Source organism: Drosophila albomicans, chromosome 3 (assembly GCF_009650485.2).
Source record: "Drosophila albomicans strain 15112-1751.03 chromosome 3, ASM965048v2, whole genome shotgun sequence".
NCBI lineage: Eukaryota > Metazoa > Arthropoda > Insecta > Diptera > Drosophilidae > Drosophila > Drosophila albomicans.
Genome location: NC_047629.2, coordinates 23,495,301 through 23,517,521, shown reverse-complemented (window position 1 = coordinate 23,517,521; position 22,221 = coordinate 23,495,301). Strand labels below are relative to the sequence as shown.

The 22,221-nt window shown below is 43.0% G+C and overlaps 3 protein-coding genes across 4 annotated transcripts; 1 reads left to right on the top strand and 2 right to left on the bottom strand.

Annotated features, from left to right (window-relative positions):
- Positions 1–3,971: 3,971 nt before the first annotated feature.
- LOC117567634 (nucleoporin seh1) lies at positions 3,972–5,365 on the bottom strand. The gene is made up of 4 exons (XM_034247733.2): positions 5,157–5,365; positions 4,665–5,102; positions 4,399–4,607; positions 3,972–4,341 (listed from the first exon to the last, which is right to left on the bottom strand). Exons 1-4 carry the CDS (start codon positions 5,265–5,267, stop codon positions 4,035–4,037), a joined length of 1,065 nt encoding a protein of 354 aa, XP_034103624.1. The 5' UTR covers positions 5,268–5,365; the 3' UTR covers positions 3,972–4,034.
- A 2,316-nt stretch (positions 5,366–7,681) lies between these two features.
- LOC117567630 (acetyl-CoA carboxylase) lies at positions 7,682–20,761 on the top strand. 2 transcript variants are annotated; one of them, XM_034247727.2, is made up of 14 exons: positions 7,682–7,815; positions 9,349–9,513; positions 9,658–10,001; positions 10,081–10,205; positions 11,711–12,077; positions 13,079–13,367; positions 13,428–17,161; positions 17,228–17,530; positions 17,590–17,760; positions 17,825–18,253; positions 18,310–19,179; positions 19,323–19,670; positions 19,734–19,868; positions 19,929–20,761. In XM_034247727.2, exons 2-14 carry the CDS (start codon positions 9,369–9,371, stop codon positions 20,061–20,063), a joined length of 7,395 nt encoding a protein of 2,464 aa, XP_034103618.1. In that variant the 5' UTR covers positions 7,682–7,815; positions 9,349–9,368; the 3' UTR covers positions 20,064–20,761. The 2 variants fall into 2 exon arrangements, with proteins under 2 accessions (XP_034103618.1, XP_034103620.1); XM_034247729.2 differs by lacking the exons at positions 7,682–7,815; positions 9,349–9,513; positions 9,658–10,001; positions 10,081–10,205 and adding an exon at positions 10,736–11,257.
- Positions 20,131–22,129, bottom strand: LOC117567633 (COP9 signalosome complex subunit 4). The gene is made up of 2 exons (XM_034247732.2): positions 21,478–22,129; positions 20,131–21,418 (listed from the first exon to the last, which is right to left on the bottom strand). Exons 1-2 carry the CDS (start codon positions 22,036–22,038, stop codon positions 20,768–20,770), a joined length of 1,212 nt encoding a protein of 403 aa, XP_034103623.1. The 5' UTR covers positions 22,039–22,129; the 3' UTR covers positions 20,131–20,767.
- Between the last annotated feature and the right edge of the window lie 92 nt (positions 22,130–22,221).

Below are 22,221 nucleotides of genomic sequence, written 5' to 3'. Positions count from 1 at the left end.
AATGCCAATACCTGGAGTATAAGCATCGTAAAATTCAATATTTCCAATAGTTTAAAGTATTTTCTATAAAAATCCAAAACCGTTAACACAGTAATTGGGAAAGAAAATTCCCCCAACCTATTTCGAACACAAACATGCCAGATACATAATTTGCTATTTATGAGTAAAATATGAACTTAGCTGCATACTAATCAACGTGTTGTAAAGTAGATCTTATACATGCAGCAGCATTAGCTGTTTCATTAGCGGTTGAAATACGGGTCTAAATGCAAATATTTCGTTTGAAAATCGTTCAACTGGAAGACATAATCGCGACTAATAAGCTGCGGCCACTGTGCGCGACCTAAAGCTACTGATGCTGACCATCGACCACTAACCACTAAACAGTGACCACTGATCACTGACCATTGGTCACCGGTTCGAACCCTTCGTTTATTTTGTGTTGTTTTGGGGGTCAAGCGTGTGCTTTACGAATATGAAATTTGCATATCAGCAAATGTGTTAACTAAAAACAAAAATCCCAAATAAATTAGTTAAGCCGTCGCTTGGTGCATTTTCTGAGCATAATTAGAAACAGGCTATAAGATACAAAAGGGTAGCAGGAAAATGCCCACCCAACCCCTAAGCAATAAGTACAAAACCGCAAATGGGAATTTTCCAATTGACTTGCTACTAAAAAGGAACACGAAAACATTACCTGAAATTTTAACAACCTTAAACTAATAATGTGATTTTACAATTTTCAAAAATTATTTAAATTATTTTGATAAAAATTGAATTAAATCTATAAAAAATAAATTACCAATAAAGATTTGAGTAATTAGTGCAAATTAAATTAAATCTATGAGATCAAACGGAATGAAATTCCAATTATGAGTAACAAAGAAAATAAATTAATGATATTCAACAATAAATAACACTGGAAATACAGGTAGTAATAAAAATTAAATTAATATGTGATAAGTTATCACTGATAACACATTAGTAACAATAAAGGTATTCAAAAAATTAATAAAGATTTAATTAAATCAACGAAATTTAAATTATAAATGCCAAAGGAATTGGAGTAGCTGATCAAAGGACAAGCTAATAAATGTTCTATATGCGACTACCGTATACTGGGTATCTGTTTGTAATATCTAAGCTTATTGATATAGAGACCTTCGTAGCAATAACTCTTCTAGTCTCTGAAATCTAGAGCACGCGACTAAAATCCTAGCTGTTGATACAAATCAAAACTATAAAGCATTTTCGAATGTCACGAAATCCTTATCTCTTATGCCAAGTGAATAACGGGTATTCAAATATGTAATAAGCGTTTCCGTATCATCATACGAGTACTGAATTCCAAGTGGAACAACCCCTAAGTGAAGCCCTATGCCATGTTTCTACATTGAAATGAAACAATCTTTTGCGCATTAATTTAACTTTGCCGGTTAAACATAAATGTTTTCAATATTTATATGACGTTACCAGGGCTGGACTCGCTCTGGTGATGTGAGAGACTTTTAGGCTTTGACTTCCCACGCAGCCCAATGCCACCCCATTTCGAATAAAAAGTCCTGTTTCGATTGTGTTAAAATCAACGAATGCTCACCGAGGGGTGTCCCAAAGATCATCGTCAACACCATCACGTAATATACACGTCAAAACTTCCAATTAGAGACAATCATTCGGCTACGGGATATGTAGTATGTGCTCTATAGGGTGGTTTTACTTTATTCAAGCGTATTCACCGATTTGCGTACAAAAACACAAGCACAACCAAATATTGGTCTCATTTCTTGGACTACACTCGGGGAACGAACAACAACAAGAGCAATATGGAAACGAACGGGGTGGAGATGGACCTGCTTGAATGGTTTATTTTTATTGCGGTTCGATTCAATTAAGTGGAATATTATGTGATTTTTTGAATGGATTTTCGTGTTAAACCTGCCAGAAATTTCCATATACGCATACATATATTAATCGCATATGTGACACTTGTTGTGGCAACATTTGCATTGTCTGTGTTTACGACATTATTGGCAATTGCAGCTGCCCACATCTGGAATAGGAAAATTGAACAATAATTTATAGGCTATTTCGCATGTCCCGAAATTTAGCCAAAAACAGATTAAAATTCATACCTCACAGGAAAGTTGAAATTTTCTACACCGATGTAAATATTTCTTTTTCTAAAAAAAAAGTATTATATTTAGTTTTTTCCAATTTCATTAATTTGTTTAAGAACTCTAGAACTCTTATTTTGAAATATAAGTTAATGGAGCCTTCATATTCATTATTTTAACAAATTAAAATAATAAATGAACCATTTTTGGCAGTAATCGAAATTTAGTGTACATAGTCTGTTTAAAAAATTCTGAGTACCTTAAAACTGGAGTTAACAATTTAGGTAAATAGGTAAAAGGGAACAAGTAAAGCAATGACGACAATACTTAACGGGGAAGAGAACAAAAAAAAACAAATCTCACTTAGAAATAGGTATGTACATAAGTTAAACAATAACAAGTAAGAAAGCTACAGTCGAGTGTACTCGACTGTGAGATACCCGCCACCCAATTTGAATAAAAGCAATATATTTTGCGGTATTATTCTCAAAATGTACCGAATATTCTGCAAAAATACTAAAAAGAAATATACCAAATGGTATATGTGGTATATCGATATAGTACCGCATTCAAAATATACCATAGACGGCTCAATATACCAGATTGTCAGCCAAAGCAAGACCCCTAGTAAGTAGGCGTTTTTGCCCATACAAAAGTATTTCTTTAATAACTTCGACAATTTTTATCTGATCGCAACCAAATCAGGAATCATAACTACTATAGCTATTATTATGTATACCAAAATTCACAACTTTAGCTTTAAAATTGCGCTTGTTATTCGATTTTTTTTGATTTGCGGGGGCGGAAGTGGGCGTGGCAAAAATTTGAAACAACTTGATCTGCGTGCAAACATAACAAATGCTGTCGAAAAAAAATTATAGCTCTATCTCTCGTAGTCTCTGAGATCTAGGTGTTCATACGGACAGACACACAGACGGACAGACGGATATGGCTAGATCGTCTCGGCTGTTGACGCTGATCAAGAATATATACTTTATAGGGTCGGAGATGCCTCCTTCTACCTGTTACATACATTTCCTGTCGGCACAAAGTTATAATACCCTTCTACCCAATGGGTAGCGGGTATAAAAACTATCTACAAACGTATACATACATCATTGATTGGCTTCCTTCCGCTTTTTTCCCTCAAAAAAAGGCCAAAATCGACAACCCTGATGGCATTAAAAGCTGCATGTCCTTATGTGTGTGTTATATTAAATGGTGCATGACCCGAGTGCATTGTTGATACGTCTCTTTGTGAATTTGCCTAAACGTCATTAATGTTTAGCATCATTATTGAAAGAGAACAAACGCGGTTCTTTTTCGCAAGCACATGTGACAAATAAACAAACGCACACTTGATGCGCCATATGCTAACACGAATTCGATTATCAGATCACACACACACACACACAGGCACAAACATGCAGCAATCACTTAGAGAAGAGAGCGGAGAGCATTTCGATAAGTTTGTTTTGTTATCGCTGCGAGAAAGAGCACGCAAAATTGTTTTGACTTCTGTATGTAGATATTGGTTGTTTAAAAATTAGAGTAGTGAATGTGAATTGCACTCGCCGGTAATCGCACATTTTATAATTAGTATTGTTAATTAAGCGTCACGCGCACAGTTCAATTTTGCAGCCATACATCTGCGTGCATCACTGTGATGTAATTGCGAGTGGTTTCCCCAACAACAAATTATGTGAAGTTACGCTTTCCAATCAAATGTGGGCAACGAGGCTGATGACATCGCCACTGCGCCAAGGAGTTGTTGTCAGGGCCGTGGAGCTAACAAGATGCGGCTGCGTACGGCGTAAGTTCAACAACAACAGGACATAAACAAAAGATACAAAATACATTCTTTTTGTAGCTTATTAAGTTTATATTATTTGTATTTGTAACATGGGCAACAAAGCTTAACTAATGCCATGGCACCTGGTTACCAATGGTACCCTTTTTGTAGAACTTTGCGGTGGCCGATGCGGTGGTTGCCAGCGTCGGTGTCGTTGGATTCGGTTCATAAGTCGGTCCACTGCCCTCGGCCTTCAAAACAGCAGCACATTTCCATTGTCGTGTGTAGTTCATGCGCCAAATTCTCACACAGCCATCGTCCCCCGTGGAGATCAACATGGTGGCTAGCATGTTCCAACAAACCCGCCACACGGGGCAATTGTGCTCGCTAAACTTGAGCGTTTGCAGCTCCAACTTGGCATTGCCCGTAGAGTCACTATAACGGAAATTCGCTAATTAATTTATATAAAATGGTAAAGCTTGGCGAGCTTACGTCACGCCGCGTATGTTGACAATGTAGAGATCCTTGCTGGCCACCGCGAGCATGTGGAAAGTGCGTCCAGCGTTGGGTGCAAAGGCCACATCTGTGACCGGATCTGTGATATCGTTGACAGTCTCAATTTTGACGCATTTGCGCGCATTTTCGCTATAGGCAAACAGGAACACCTTGCCCGTAGGCGTGGCGGATTCATCGCTGCCCGCCTGCAATATTGATTCATCAAAAAAAATCTGTAGTGTATCAAACTTAATCCCACTTACTGCAAGCAGTTGTGTGACCATGTAAGTGGACGTGTTCCATGACAAGCAGCTCAGCGACAACTTGTTGGCAATCTCATGCTGCACCGGCCACTGTGACAGATTCATTATGTCTGGCGCCTCGTAAATGCGTATGATACCATCCGCCGAGGCGGTGGCTAATAGTAATCCCAGATATTTGGGTGCAAACTCTACGTCTGTGACGCTAGTACGCGAATCCACGAGTGTAGTGCGACGCACCCAGCGGCGTGTGGGTGCGCTAGTTGTGGACACCTTATCTCCCATGACTTCCTCCCACACGGATGCAGTGCGATCGAAGGAACATGTGGCAATAACTTGGCCAAATTCTGGATTAGCCCAAGAGACGCGCCATATGGATCCAGAGTGCGCTTTCCAGCTGCTCGTTACCGTCCATCTGCCCTGCTCGTCTTCATCCCATATCTGGATAGATAAAGAGACGGGTTTTATTTTGCCAACTGAGGCTGTGTAATTTACCTTTACGGTCTGATCGCTGGAACATGTGGCCATGCGGCGTCCATAGTAGTCGAAAACCACATCGTGTATAACGTCCTTGTGGTCAGCTATAATAGGCTCCACATCGAACATTGTGCACTTTTCGTTTGATTTAATTTTTTGTGGCAGCTAAACAAAAACGCGGCTTTTTCACGGCAAAATGTTGCCAATGTTTCTGTCAGCTGTTAGGGTGGTTTGCGTTAGGTTGGCAGTCCTATTCAAGTGCTGTGCAACATTTGCAACACTATCGCTACAGCTGATATCGGTAATCGTTATCGGTGGCTGCCTTAAAGAGAGAGAATCGGATCCATATATTTACGCGTATATAAAAACACTGATAAACTTTATAAACAATTGTAAATTATGTATATTAACATAGCGGTCACATGCATAAATTGCTAAAGCTGTGAAGTGCGCATTGTGTCGATTGAATTAGACTGCAAAAGAGTGAAAAAAATAAAATAAAATTTAACCCACCCACATCAAATCACACAACCCAATTGGAAGAGAGAAGAACTTAACTAATTTTTTGGCCCATATAAAAACAGTTAAAAGCAAGTCAAAATTGCTAATAAAAAGCGTCGAACAAAGCGCAATACAATGGAGAAGAGTAAGTCAATGGACGGGCAAAGTGTTAATCTAAGCACCGAGTGCACAATTAATGTGCGATTAGTGACTTTTCATACATAAATATGCGCATATGTAAATTGCATTACACACACATTACGGGTTATTCACCTCCTCTTAACACAAACACACACTCCAAAGAACTTGCATAAACTGTGAATTTTATTTCTAAGTTGTGTCTGTAGCTGTATGTGCATTAATTTGTTGTTAATTGAATTTTGCACTGCGGGGCAGCAGCATAATTCCTTCAATATGTTCTTACTCTCTTTTGGCCTCTCTGTGCGCGTTCTTGCTCGCTCGCTCTCTCGCCGCTTGTGCTGACCTTGATTTCTATTGGACTCGCATATCGCGCGATGTCCGCATGACGTTGTATGTGTGCGTGTACCTGTGTCCGTATACGAATGTATGTGTGTGTACATGTAATGCTCATGTTGTGTTTAGTAAGAATTGTTGTGGGGTGGGTGGTATCAGAACAATTCACAGTAAAGCCATTCACATTGAGCCGGCTTCAATTACTTAATAGTTTTTGATTGTGTATGAGCATTTGTGTACGCGTGTAATTGAAGATGAAGCCTGGAACGCTTGGCTTAGCAGTGGTGTCGCCTCTTCTTAGACTTCCAAGCTGATAACAGCGACAATATCAATTGCCAGACGTCTCAAGTATAAAACAGCTCACGCGTCTCCAGCTGATAATCCAGCAGATGGCCACGCGCCAAACATGAATAATTTGTTCAAACAGCTAGCCAACTAAAACAAAAAAAGTTTCCGCAGTTAATGATAAGAAGTACTCGAAGGCTAATTTGGTAAGTTACCACTTGCCAAAAATAAAAATATATACAAACCATAAGTCACAACAAGTATTAATCATAGCCGGCATTTTCCACACTTGTATTTGGCGAGTTCCAATTATTAATTGTGGCGTGCTCACAGTCAAAAAATCGAAAGATGTTTTATACCTTATCAGCAGCTGGCTGGCTGGAAATTCTTTTATGACTTTTAAAAAACCTCTGCTGACTTTAAAGATGCCTTAGTAATGTATTCGCGTGTTCTATTCATGGCCGAGTTTGTTTTTAATTTGCTGACACACACACATACATACACACATGCATCACAAGATAATCAATTTCATTGCAATCAGTTTATAGCTGCTGTTGCTGCTGACGTGCAATTTGGGTTTATTGTTGTTATTGTTGTCGTAGTTGCTGCAGTTTCCTTGATTGCGTTCGTGTCGTAACCCTGAACGATGTCCAGCGAGTACATCATCAATGTCAAGCAATAAAGATTAACTTTACGTTTACGCAACAACAACAACCACAGCCTTGACATTGAAAGCGGAACAGCAAATCTGTGTCTGTGGGAGAGGAGCGCCAGAGATGTGAGAGCAAAGCTAAACCTGCTGATTGTTATCGATTTAACGCATGGTTATCGAAGCTTACGCGCCAAGCCACAAAATTAAAAGAAACATATGTAGACAAAAAGCAATAAACGAAAATTGCTTAAAAGCGCATCAAAAGTAAACAAATAAATAAATCGCTGTTACTTGCAGTCGTTTTTTTGTGTGCAGTAAGCAATTTAAACTCGTCGTCGTGTAACCCCAGCCCATCAGCAGCAGCTGCCTCGACCTGTAAAGCCCTCTAAGCAATTAACATACAAGCACAACAACCTGAGCATAAACACACACATGTATACACCTGGTGCTAAGGCGGCTGCTGCTGCCGCCGTCGCTTCCATTGTTGTTGCTACCTCTGTTGTCGACGCAGACTTTTGGGCAAGCAAGTGATACTGATAGGTGACGGCGACGTCGACGACGACGCCGACAGCAACAGACAGCGATAGCGTGCGTCGATTTGTGGAATCGCCTCGGTTGACCAGTCGCATTCCAATCGTCGGTCAATCTAGTAGCAAACGTGCGCTAACTTGTTGCTTCTTCTCCTTCTCGGTGCGTGGCGCGCGCTTAAACCTCAGCTGTGAATAGCAATTGCAATTTAATTGCCAAATAAACGAAGCAAGCGTGGTAAAAATAATAATAACACTACTATTTCATTTACAACAATTCGACAAACGCAAGTTTTCTATGCACTCATATTTCTTATCGGCAGATCGAGCAATAGAGATTAATTTCTTCAAAATCAGGCGATACAATTATGTTAGGTGTGCATTGTGTATAGAATTTCATATGTTTAAAGTTTAAATAGTCATCGAGTTTCCCAAATGAAATTGCATTGCATAATGCCAAGAGTTACAAAAATCCATATATATTTGTTGTATGTATTTCTGAGTTTTGTTTTGTCTTTGAAAACGCACCCCTGGCACAGTTACATATTGTAATGGTTGAATCGTTGACCTCTTCTATAGGCAAAGCTGATTTGCATGTCCACAAAAGCTACCTCGGGTATTTCTTAAGTCTCTTTCTGTTTCTTTTTGATTGACATAAATATAAATGCGCAGTACTGAGCACCTCTGTTGCGGCCTAAACTTCGGTGGAAGGGTATTACGAGTTACTCGCAGTCTAACAAACTCTCTCCGCTCTTCTTTAATAACCAATTTCCGTCAATCTGTCTCTCCGTTTATTTAGACACTGAAAATTTCCATTACTTTAAGGGCATGAGATTCAAAATATGATAATCATGTTTCTTATTGTTGCCCGCATATCAAGCTTGTCTCCGAATTTAGCGAAATTCAACTTTAAAATTCAATGTCAAACCTAATTTTTAGTTTGGAGACACATTAAAAACCATATTGTGTGAATGTTTCCTAAAAATGTAAAAAAAATAATGTAAACTTGCAAAGCTCCACAGAGTGCTAACGCACCCGTTCATAGCGGGTATCTTTTGGTCGAACATATTCGAATGTAGTTTTTCGTTTTTCAACTTGATTTTGTATACTCTATCTGTCTTACTCAAGGAAAATTTCAAAACCAAAAAAGTAAAAGTACTTCGATGAAGTAACGAGATTAGTAAAGATTTGAACTCTCCGCTAAAGAGATTAGCTTAATTGGAATTGCTTTGCTACGTAACGTAAATTAGAATGCCCTCTAAAAAAGTGCATAAGGAAAGTGGAAAAGCTGAGGATACGACTTCATGCATATGCATGGGATCAAAGAGGTTTTGTCATTTAACAACAATGTAATCAATTTGGAATCATATCAAATTTGTTTCTAATTATCAAATCAATTCCTCGAATTTTAATAGAAAACCTTAGCTTGTACTGTACTTCTTATATAAGCTCAGTAGCTAGTTGATAAGCGATTTTGAAAAGTGCACAGGGTTTAAAAATACTTATTCGTTATAATCACAAAACCTTTGCCCTCGGAAAGAGTATTAAAGCTTCGTCTTAGTTTATTAGGGTTTTGTCGAAACTAGTTTATTCAGTAATTATGCATTTAACATAAGTTATATTTTGTTTTGGTTTCGCTTTTGGCATACAAATTTGTGGCTAATCAATATTAATGTGCCAATTGAGATTAACCTTTTGAACTCGAATGCCCTGCTGGCCCATTACAAACTTAATAAATATTAGCGACAACACTTTACGAACTGAATTTTAGATTTAATTTGGATTTAGCCGATGTTGATCGCATGGTTAATCATTCTGGCGATTATAGCATTCCTATTGAATTTGTTCTTTGGTCGCCAAGGCGGCCTCCAAAGACAAACTCCAGCACTCCCCACTAACAACAAGAAGAAGAGCAACGATAACAACAACGATAACAGTAAGAATCGTATTCGTTTATTAACTTTTTTTAACTACCATACCTAAAACATAAAAGAAGGGACGGGTCATTGTATTGTTGTTAAGCTAAACTTGTTTTTTTTTTCTTCTTTTGTTTAATTTATTTGCTGTTCTTTTTTTGTAGACAACTCCAGCGTTATTGCGGCTACAGCAACATCGTCAACGTCATCGTCAGCGATAAATACAACAACAAAAAGCGCGGATCAGACAACGAAGGCGTCGACGACGAATCGTTATCCAAAGTCTTGTATTAAGAAAGTGAAATTCTCAAGTGAAAGCCTCAAGTCTGATGTGGATAGTCTCTGTGAACAATTGAAGGATAACGTTTTGACCGATTTGAATCATTATAACAATAACAACAATAACATTGATAACAAATACAACAAAATGAGCGAACAGGAAGCAACAACAACAACAGCGTCAGCGGAAACAACAGACGCAACAGATGGCGAACGTCCTAGTTTTCTCGTAAGTTAATGGTTCACATATGTACCTACATATAGCGTATATAACTACTAAACAAAATAATAAATTTTTTTTTACGCAGGTGGGTGACGAAATCGATGAAAAGGAGGCCATCGAAGCAGGTGAAGCTGGCGATGAATTTCCTCAAAAATTGCAAAGCGATATTCGTCAAAATGGCGATATCACGGAGCGACGTAAGCGTCTGAGGTTAGTTCCCACCACTGACAGAAACAACAACTATACACATACATATGTAGATAAAAATTTACCAGCTAAACAAATTGCAGCTACGTCATTATTATGGCTGTGTTGCCGACGCCAAACAAATCGCGCGAGTTTCACCGACAGAGACGGCAATATACACAAAAACAACGTGCATCTGCCTTGACTAACATCAAAAAGCTTCCAAAGAGAGCAAAAGCGCACCAAGAGAGAGAGAGCGCACAAAAGCTGCAGTCAGCAGGTGCCGCTGACTGACTGGGAACTGTTGAGTTCTTGTTTATTTTTCATTCATAACACTGACAAAATTTGTAAAGCCGCCGCCGCTGTCAACACACAGAGGTCAACTTTTCTGGCTGCGCTTTCTCTCTCGCTCTGCCAAGTTAAAACTCTCTTCGTCAAATGAGTAACTACGACGACATCACACCATCCAATGCCAAGCTGTTGTGGCCAGTTTTGAAGCAGTTGTCGTGCCCATCGGACGTTCTGTTAGCGTGTTCAGCTTCTTATAGCCAAAAAAAATATTGCTCGCGTGTGATTTTTAGCTTTTGCTGACCTGCTGGCATATTAGATTTTCCATTATTAGTTTTCATTGTAAATACTACAAGAGCAGTGAAAGTCGACGCGTTGCAGCCCGAATTTTTCTTTGTTGATTAGACATATATTTGCTTGCATAATCGCTGAATTAATTATAGTTTCGGACACGGCTTAAACAAAGAAACAACAGAAACAAAATTTTTCCCTTTGGACTTGTGAATGATCTTGGCATTTACTGCATTGATCAAAATGTTAAAACGTCGTGCCAGCAAACGTTTTGTACTTGTTGAATCCGGCGAAGAGCCACAAACCTCTACAATGCCCAATTCCAATGACAATGGTCCAATTACAATACCCCAAATTGTGGCCATCGATCAGTGCAACAATAACGATGAATCCAATTACAGCAGCAGCAATGGCATCCATAGCAACAACATTATCAACAATAATGAGATTAACAATTCGTCATCGCTATTAAATGTGCAAACAACCGGCACATTGAAGTAAAGAATTTTTACGCATAATTAATTTTAAATACACACATTAACACACACACAGTAACATAACATCAGAAATTCTCGACTATGGACGTGCTTACAAATGCAAAAAGCGTCCTCTAGCGGCATCGTCTGTGTGCGAGAGTGAGCGAGCGAAAGTAAACAATGTAAAAGCTTCATTGGAATTTGATTTTAAACCGGTTTGCCAAAAAGCACGTACATAATTAAGCTGTGCACGCCCCATCTCGCTCTCATACGCGTGCTCTTAACTAACATTGACCCAGACACAGACAGAGACAAATACATTTACATATTTGGAGCATGCCAGCTGACCTCAATGAGAATAAACGAAAGGGGCAAAGGGGGAATTATTATCGCACCAGTTGGTTAATTAGTTAATTAACAAATGTAAAATGTAACTACACACCACCCACAATCATAAATTCTGGTTCATTGCAGACCCAGCATGTCGCGCGGCACCGGCCTCGGTCAGGATCGAGATCAGTATCGTGATTTTCATATTGCCACCACGGAGGAGTTTGTCAAACGATTTGGCGGCACGCGAGTTATCAATCGTGTGCTTATCGCCAACAATGGCATTGCGGCCGTCAAGTGCATGCGTTCCATTCGCCGTTGGTCGTATGAGATGTTCAAGAATGAGCGTGCCGTGCGTTTTGTAGTTATGGTTACGCCGGAGGATTTGAAGGCCAATGCCGAGTACATTAAAATGGCGGATCATTATGTGCCTGTTCCCGGTGGATCAAACAACAACAACTACGCCAATGTTGAACTCATTGTAGACATTGCACTTCGCACTCAAGTGCAGGTGAGTTACTCAACTTGAATTCCCTCCCTAACATTATTTTTGTTTTTTCGTCGTCGACGTCGACCTCTTCTCACATCGTACGATTTCTGTTTACAAACACGCGCTCTACTCGATACTCGATACTTTTCGTTCGATTCCCTCCTCCCATAAGAACGCTAACTATCTGACTGTAAGTTTGAGAGAGTAAGAGAGAGGGCGTGTTTCCATTTGCTTGTATGTGTCCGTGTGTACACTGTTCTTTAATCTTTAAGTTCTCTATTATAGTGAACTTTTGAGCTTGACCAGGGTAAACAATAGCTTAGCCTTCCTCTTCCTCATTTCATTTTTGCCTACTTACCTCACGATATGAAGTGTAGCTTTATTAACATCATAATATTAATATTTATGGCTCATTCAAAATATTCCACTCATTACGAAGGTCACAACTTTTGTATGCGACATTAAACTTACAATTTATGTAACTAATTGTTCTTTTTACTATTTTCTAATGGGGAATATATACTCGAATTTTTTAATATTATTAAAGTGATTGCGTAGTTGGAAATAATACGTGCATATGTAGATAATGAATATATTGAACTTAGATTGAGTTATAACACTATTGTTATTGGTAAGGTCGTCCTCTAGATAGTGTAACAAAAAGGTTAGAGATACGGCGAAGTGACAAAATACTTGTATTGACGAGTATTATTATCATACAATTGTGCCAATTATATATAGACCCCCGTTTAAATGCTCCAAATTAATTATATATACACTCACCGCTATATTAAGTATAATTTAAAATAATGTTATCAGACAGAAAAGTGATAGTAAAATATATGTACAGAAAATTCCATTGAATAGCTGAAAATTAATTGTATATCTAACAGAACAAGTAACTTATATTTTTCGATATTTATTCTCTAAGACTTCTAAGCTTATACAAATATCTATAGTATTGAACTGAATTTTTCCTGTCAACCTGTTGCATTTCTAATAAAATTCCTAATTACTTGCAGGCTGTCTGGGCTGGTTGGGGTCATGCCTCGGAGAATCCCAAGCTGCCGGAACTGCTGCATAAGGAGGGTCTGGTATTTCTGGGTCCTCCTGAGCGTGCTATGTGGGCACTAGGTGATAAGGTGGCCTCCTCCATTGTGGCCCAAACGGCCGACATACCCACGTTGCCCTGGTCTGGCTCCGAGCTGAAGGCGCAGTACAGCGGCAAGAAGATTAAGATATCCAGTGAGCTCTTTGGACGTGGCTGCGTTCAGAATGCGGAGCAGGGACTCGCTGCGGTCGCCAAGATTGGTAAGCTGTGAAATAATTTAACAAACTTACGCGGAAAACCCTAATCTAATTATATTTTAGGCTTCCCTGTGATGATTAAGGCTTCAGAAGGTGGCGGTGGTAAGGGCATCCGTCGTGTGGACACTGCCGAGGAGTTCCCAGCACTTTTCCGTCAGGTGCAGGCCGAGGTTCCCGGCTCTCCCATCTTTGTGATGAAGCTGGCAAGCGGCGCACGCCATCTGGAAGTTCAGCTGCTGGCGGATCAGTACGGCAATGCCATCAGTTTGTTTGGACGCGATTGCTCCATTCAGCGTCGTCATCAGAAGATTATTGAGGAGGCTCCCGCGATTGTCGCCCAACCCGAAGTCTTTGAGGACATGGAGAAGGCTGCCGTCCGCTTGGCCAAGATGGTGGGCTATGTGAGCGCCGGCACTGTGGAGTATTTGTACGATCCCGAGGGTAGATACTTCTTCCTCGAGCTGAATCCTCGTCTGCAGGTGGAGCATCCGTGTACAGAAATGGTCGCCGATGTCAATCTGCCCGCCTGTCAGCTGCAAATTGGAATGGGAATTCCCCTCTATCGCCTCAAGGACATTCGTCTGTTGTATGGCGAATCCCCTTGGGGTTCGTCCGTCATTGACTTTGAGAATCCACCGAATAAACCTCGTCCCTCTGGTCATGTGATTGCTGCTCGCATCACATCGGAAAATCCTGATGAAGGCTTCAAGCCTAGCTCCGGTACCGTCCAAGAGTTGAACTTCCGGTCGAGCAAGAATGTCTGGGGTTACTTCAGTGTTGCGGCGTCGGGAGGATTGCACGAGTTTGCCGACTCGCAGTTCGGACATTGTTTTTCATGGGGAGAGAATCGTCAGCAGGCACGCGAAAATCTTGTGATTGCCCTCAAGGAACTGTCTATTCGTGGTGATTTCCGTACCACAGTCGAATATCTGATTACGCTGCTTGAAACGAATCGTTTTCTGGACAATAGCATCGATACTGCTTGGTTGGATGCCTTGATTGCGGAGCGTGTGCAGTCTGAAAAACCCGATATCCTTCTAGGTGTCATGTGCGGTTCACTGCATATTGCGGATCGCCAGATCACCGAATCTTTCTCCAGTTTCCAGACTTCGCTCGAGAAGGGACAAATCCAGGCGGCCAACACGCTCACCAATGTAGTCGATGTGGAGCTCATCAATGGCGGAATACGCTACAAAGTGCAGGCAGCGAAGAGCGGACACAATTCCTACTTCCTGCTGATGAACAACTCATTCAAGGAGATTGAGGTGCATCGTTTGTCAGATGGTGGTTTGCTCATCTCTCTGGAGGGTGCTTCATATACGACCTACATGAAGGAGGAAGTCGATCGCTATCGCATTGTCATTGGTAATCAAACCTGCGTCTTTGAGAAGGAGAATGATCCCTCGTTGTTGCGCAGTCCCTCCGCTGGAAAGTTGATCAATATGATTGTTGAGGATGGCGCACATGTGGCCAAGGGCCAAGCCTATGCCGAGATTGAGGTCATGAAGATGGTGATGACCCTAACGTCACAAGAAGCGGGTACTGTAACCTTTGTGCGACGTCCTGGCGCTGTTCTGGATGCAGGTTCGCTGTTGGGTCACCTGGAACTAGACGATCCGTCACTAGTAACGAAAGCACAACCGTGCAAGAGCCAGTTCCCACAGCCGGAAAATGCCCCAGTGCCGGAGAAACTGAATCGCGTGCACAACACATACAAGAGCATACTGGAGAACACCTTGGCGGGCTACTGTCTCCCCGAGCCATTCAACGCCCAACGTTTGCGTGACATCATTGAGAAGTTCATGCAGAGCTTGAGGGATCCCTCGTTGCCGCTGCTCGAGCTGCAGGAGGTCATTGCTTCGATTTCGGGTCGCATTCCGCTGTCCGTGGAGAAGAAGATCAGGAAGCTGATGACGCTCTACGAGCGCAACATTACCAGTGTCCTGGCCCAGTTCCCCTCACAGCAGATTGCCAGCGTCATCGATAGTCATGCTGCCACCTTGCAAAAACGTGCTGATCGGGATGTTTTCTTCCTGACCACCCAGAGCATTGTACAGTTGGTGCAGCGCTACAGGAATGGCATCAGAGGTCGCATGAAGGCTGCGGTACATGAGTTGCTCAGACAATATTACGACGTGGAGTCGCAGTTCCAGCATGGACACTACGATAAGTGTGTGGGCTTGGTCCGCGAGCATAACAAGGACGACATGTTGACGGTGGTGAACACCATATTCTCGCACTCGCAGGTGGCTAAAAAGAATCTGCTGGTCACGCTGCTCATCGATCATCTGTGGGCCAATGAGCCTGGACTTACTGATGAGCTGGCTAATACGCTGAGTGAGTTAACTTCGCTCAATCGTGCGGAACATTCACGTGTGGCGCTGCGATCCCGTCAGGTCTTGATTGCCGCCCATCAGCCAGCTTATGAGCTGCGCCACAATCAAATGGAGTCGATCTTCCTGTCAGCTGTGGATATGTACGGTCATGACTTCCATCCCGAGAATCTGCAGCGTTTGATTCTCTCGGAGACCTCAATCTTTGATATACTGCACGATTTCTTCTATCACTCCAATCGCGCCGTCTGCAATGCCGCCTTGGAGGTTTATGTGCGTCGTGCCTACACCTCCTATGAGCTGACGTGTCTGCAGCATCTGGAACTCTCCGGAGGATTGCCCTTGGTGCACTTCCAGTTCCTGTTGCCAACAGCGCATCCGAATCGTCTGTTCTCGCGCATGAGCTCGCCGGAGGGCTTGGATCATGCTGTTGCCGAGTCTTTGGGCAGCTCTTTTGTACGCACCGGCGCCATTGCGGCCTTTGATTCCTTCGAGCACTTTGAAATGTACTCGGATGAGATTCTGGATCTGCTGGAGGACTTTGTGTCGCCTGCACTGGTTAGTGCCAAGGTGTTAGAGGCTGTGGAGGCCGTCGATTCCATTTCGGATAGTCGTCACAGCACCTCAATCAATGTGTCCCTCTCGGATCCCATCTCCCGCGCGAATGCCGCCGAAGAGGCCAAGTCAACGGAGCCCATACACATCATTAGCGTGGCGGTGCGTGAGACAGGTGAAATGGACGACGTGCAGATGTCGCAGATCTTTGGCAACTACTGCAAGGAACACAACGAGGAGCTCTTCCAGCGTCGCATACGCCGCATTACTTTCGCAGCGCTGAAGAAACGTCAGTTCCCCAAGTTCTTTACGTATCGGGCACGCGACAAATTCGAGGAGGATCGCATCTATCGGCACTTGGAGCCGGCTTCGGCTTTCCACTTGGAACTGAATCGCATGAAGACTTACGACCTGGAAGCCTTGCCCACTGCCAATCAGAAGATGCATCTGTATCTGGGCAAGGCCAAGGTCTCCAAGGGTCAGGAGGTTACCGACTATCGCTTCTTCATACGCTCCATTATTCGTCACTCGGATCTGATCACCAAGGAAGCCTCGTTCGAGTACCTGCAGAACGAGGGTGAGCGTGTGCTACTCGAGGCTATGGATGAGCTTGAGGTGGCCTTCTCCCATCCACATGCGAAGCGCACCGATTGCAATCACATATTCCTCAACTTTGTGCCCACTGTAATTATGGATCCCGGCAAGATTGAAGAGTCAGTCACGAAGATGATTATGCGTTATGGTCCTCGTTTGTGGAAACTGCGTGTGCTGCAAGCTGAGCTCAAAATGGTTATCAGGCAATCACCGCAATCGCCCACGCAGGCGGTGCGTTTGTGCATTGCCAATGATTCGGGTTACTTCCTTGATATCTCTATGTACACGGAGCAAACAGAACCCGAAACTGGCATTGTAAGTGAACGCGAACTATTGGATTTAGAAGAAGTCAGTTAAAAATGTATTCTCGTTTCTCTTTAGATCAAATTCCGCGCTTATGGCGACAAGCAAGGGTCGTTGCATGGCCATCCCATCTCCACTCCCTATATGACCAAGGACTTTTTGCAGCAGAAACGTTTCCAGGCGCAATCCAATGGCACCACTTATGTTTACGATGTGCCAGATATGTTCCGTCAGATGACAGAGCGTCACTGGAAGGAATTCAGTAAGGCGCGTCCAACCGTTGACATTCGCATACCCGACAAGATTCTACTGGAGTGCAAGGAACTTGTGCTCGAGGGCGACAGTCTGGTGGAGCTGCAACGTCTGCCTGGCGAGAATAATGTGAGTGCAGCTTAAGTTATTTATATGTGATATTTAATCTAAAATATCTCTGCTTTTAGTGCGGCATGGTGGCCTGGCGCATAGTGTTGGCCACACCCGAGTATCCAGCTGGACGTGAAATCATTGTGATTGCCAACGATCTAACCTATTTGATTGGCTCATTTGGCATCAAGGAGGATGTGCTGTTTGCCAAGGCCTCACAGCTGGCGCGTCAGCTGAAGGTGCCAAGGGTAAGTCTACAATTACAACTTCAAATTAGACTCTCCTTCAACTAACCTTTATAATTTGCTGTAGATTTACATCTCGGTCAACAGTGGCGCTCGTATTGGGCTCGCCGAAGAGGTGAAGGCCATGTTCCGCATCGCATGGGAGGATCCCGAGGAGCCAGACAAGGGTTTCAAGTATCTGTACCTGTCCACAGAGGATTATGCCAAGGTGGCAAACTTGAATTCGGTGCGTGCCATACTCATCGAGGATGAAGGCGAGCAGCGCTACAAGATTACCGATATTATTGGCAAGGATGACGGCTTGGGCGTAGAGAATCTGCGCTATGCTGGTTTGATTGCCGGTGAAACGTCGCAGGCTTACGAGGAGATTGTGACTATTGCCATGGTCACGTGTCGCACCATTGGCATTGGCTCCTATGTGGTGCGTCTGGGTCAGCGTGTGATTCAGATTGATAACTCGCACATTATACTCACAGGCTACGCTGCGCTCAACAAGGTAAGTCAGAGGTTTCATCTGCTTAGTTGCTCCTGCTAATCTCTTGATTATTGCAGCTGCTTGGACGCAAGGTGTATGCGTCAAATAATCAGCTGGGTGGTGTGCAAATCATGTTCAACAACGGTGTTACGCACAAAACGGAAGCCATCGATCTAGATGGTGTCTACACCATTCTGGACTGGCTCTCCTACATTCCCGCCTACATTGGCTGCGATCTGCCCATAATTTTACCCAGCGATCGCATCGACCGCCCCGTTGACTTTATGCCCACCAAGTCGCCATATGATCCACGCTGGATGCTCGCTGGCCGCGTCAATCCAGTCAATGCTAATGACTGGGAGAATGGCTTCTTCGATCGCGACTCGTGGAGTGAAATAATGGCTCCCTGGGCCAAGACTGTGGTCACTGGACGCGCTCGTTTGGGTGGCGTGCCAGTCGGTGTCATTGCCGTGGAGACACGCACCGTGGAGGTGGAGATGCCCGCGGATCCTGCGAACTTGGACTCGGAGGCCAAGACGTTGCAGCAGGCTGGACAGGTTTGGTATCCCGATTCGTCCTACAAGACGGCACAGGCCATCAAGGATTTCGGACGCGAAGAGCTGCCGCTTATTGTTTTTGCCAACTGGCGTGGTTTCTCCGGCGGCATGAAAGACATGTACGAACAGATTGTGAAATTTGGCGCTTACATTGTCGACGGCCTGAGGGAGTACAAGAAGCCGGTCCTCATTTATTTGCCGCCCAATGCAGAGTTGCGTGGCGGCGCTTGGGCTGTGCTTGATTCGCTCATCAATCCACGTTACATGGAGACCTATGCCGATCCAGAGGCACGCGGCGGTGTGCTCGAACCTGAGGGCATTGTCGAGATTAAGTACAAAGAGAAGGACCTCATCAAGACCATCTATCGACTGGATGGCACCACCATTGCGGTAAGCTACAGATTATTTTAGAAGTACATGAAAGTATCGGAATACAATAGCTATTATCTTTAACATAACTATTATTAATGCAGTTAGATGAATTTATAGCTATTTGCTACTTCGTTTACTTATTGTTATAATCCTTTTCGCAGTTGAAAAAGGAGCACGATGAGGCTGTGGCTGCTGGCGACAAGGTGCGCGCTGCACAGGTGGATGAGAAGATCAAGGCCCGCATCTCTGTGCTGATGCACGTCTATCACACCGTCGCCGTTCACTTCGCCGATCTCCACGACACGCCCGAACGCATGCTCGAGAAGGAGTGCATCAGCGAGATTATTCCGTGGCGCGAATCTCGTCGCATGCTCTACTGGCGTTTGCGTCGTTTGCTGCTCGAGGATGCGTACATCAAGAAGATACTGCGTGCTCAGGATAATCTCTCTGTGGGCCAGGCCAAGCAGATGCTGCGTCGCTGGCTTGTAGAGGACAAGGGTGCCACTGAGGTGAGTTCTTTGGATAAATTATCACATATGCAACTTCTGCTAAATTTAATGAGTCACTTACAGGCTTATTTGTGGGACAAGAACGAGGAGATGGTGTCCTGGTATCAGGAGCAAACTAATGGTGAATCAATAGTGTCTAAGAATGTCAACTCTGTACGTCGGGATGCAATCATCTCAACGATATCTAAGATGCTGGAGGTAATGCAGATTAAACTTTCATTTGTTTTATTGCGTTTATTAAAATATATTTAATCACAGGACTGCCCGGATGTGGCGCTGGACGCTGTCGTTGGTCTGTGCCAAGGATTGACGCCGGTGAATCGTGGCGTTGTTGTGCGAACTCTGGCACAAATGCAACTGAACGAGGAGTCCTCGGCAAATACACAGGGATGACTTTACGCTAACTTTTAAGTTATGATGATGGTTCAATGAGTCTCCTAGGATAGCTGGATAAGGCAGCCTTTGCTTTTGTAATATACTACGATGGAGCAACGTTTTTGCATTTTGTTTAGTTGAATTGTTTAAATATAATTAGCCTTTATATACATACATATATACTATACATACTATATATAACTATTGTAATAGTTTTTATTTAGTTGGAAAGCAGACACAGCTTTGGCGTGGGTAGAACAAAGAGTCCTCTAGTTATTTTGGTAATACGCGCAATTGTCGTATCGATATTAACAAAAAAAAAGAAAAGAAAAATATATACATACAAGCATATATATGCTATATATATTTATATATAATATACACTTTCTTTGTATTTGTATTGTATACAAAAGCAAAACTTTCCGCTAGTTGACTAAGACTTGAAATTGTTTATACACACAAGACAGAATTTTTTGTGAATTGAATCATATGCGCATGTATATAATAATAATATATACTAATAGAATATTGTGAATATATGTACATGTTTCATAAAAATGGAATTTATATTCGATATGCTGTTTTGTTGTTGTTTGCATGATCCATGGGATCAGAGCGTTTTATTTCTTAAATCCAAAAATGAAATTTACATGTGGAGCAAATTAATTAAATGTAAAACCAGCAGCAGTTTAATATTAAATTTACGATGATAGAGAGTACGATTAATTCTGGCTATCAAGCCACTCAGGCTCGGCGATGCCAATCTTCTCAATGATGGAATTCACTTGATAGCACAACGATTGGATTTGTCGATCCCATTGGGGCAGCAGTTCACGGTTCTCAAAGTGCACAATGCCCGAGATCTGATCAATGTGCCCATTCATACGTCCCTCCGTTATCATTTGCGAGGCAATCTTCTCCGCCTTGGCAGCGGGAATGTCCAGCAATGCACCCAACTCCTCAAATGTGATGTTGTTGTACAACTTGCTGGCGGACAGCAAATTGTGCTCGAAGACAGCACGATCGAGTATGGATGAACCATCGGGTGTGGCAGCTTTTTGATGCTCCTGCAGCAGCGCCTCGAACTCTTGCAATTCGGAACGGCGAATAATGCGCTCCAGATACATTTTCTCGAGTATGGCATAGGCCGGCAAATGCTGACAACGTTCGTCCTTGAAGAGCGTGGCCAGCATGCGAGATCGCTGCTGTCCAGCCGAGGCCAGCACTGTGCAGATTAGTGCCTTCTTCAAGGCCGTCATGCGTTCACCCTGATCGACGATTTTGCGGTAGGAGAGTTCGTTGTATCGTTGGGCAGCCTCAATGAATTTGCGACGATAATCCAGAACGCGAGCGTAGCACACTTTGTAAAGAACCTACAAAGAAAGCAGAGCTTCAATATTTGATACAAATTGGACATCTCTACGATTGTCACCTGCAACTCCTCCGAATTGGTCTCGGCCTGCAGCAACGAGGCACGATTGATGAACAGCTCCGCCTGCACCGAATCATTGTCCTCTAGATAGAGACGCGCTATTTTCAAGTAAGTGCCCAGCTTGCACTCCACTGAGTACTGTTTCTGGCCCGTCTCGAGGGGAATACCCACCAGCACTGTGGCCGCATCGCGCCACTGTTGATTACGCTCATAGATGTTGGCCAAATGGAAACGAATGCCGGCCACCTGCTCCTCAAACGAGATAACGCGTGGATGCACACGCTCCAGTGTAAAGTGGGACAGCTGCTTGGACATGTCGTCGGGCAGTTTGCTCAACTCAACTCCAACATCGTTGAGGATCTGACGAGCAATCACCAGACTAACATGTTCGTTAACAATCGCCTCGACAAAGAGCTTCAGCGTATCGATCAAATCGTTGCCGGTGTTGGAGAGCACACTCTTCAGCAGCTGGCGGTATTTGTCCGCCTGGTCCTTGTGTGTGCCAATAAAGTTGGTCAGGCCCATTAGCTGGGAGCGCAATGCTGCGGTAGTTATCCCCATAATTAGTCTGCAACTAATTCTGCACTACAACACTAAAGTAAATCAGACAAACTAACAAGTGTTATCGATAAGCGTCATATGTTACTGCTTGTCACAGAGAGCAATCGATAGCTGACTGTTGTTGGCTTCTGCTATCGATAATGGGCTGCACAATCAGATGTTACTGCTGCAATCGGTACAACA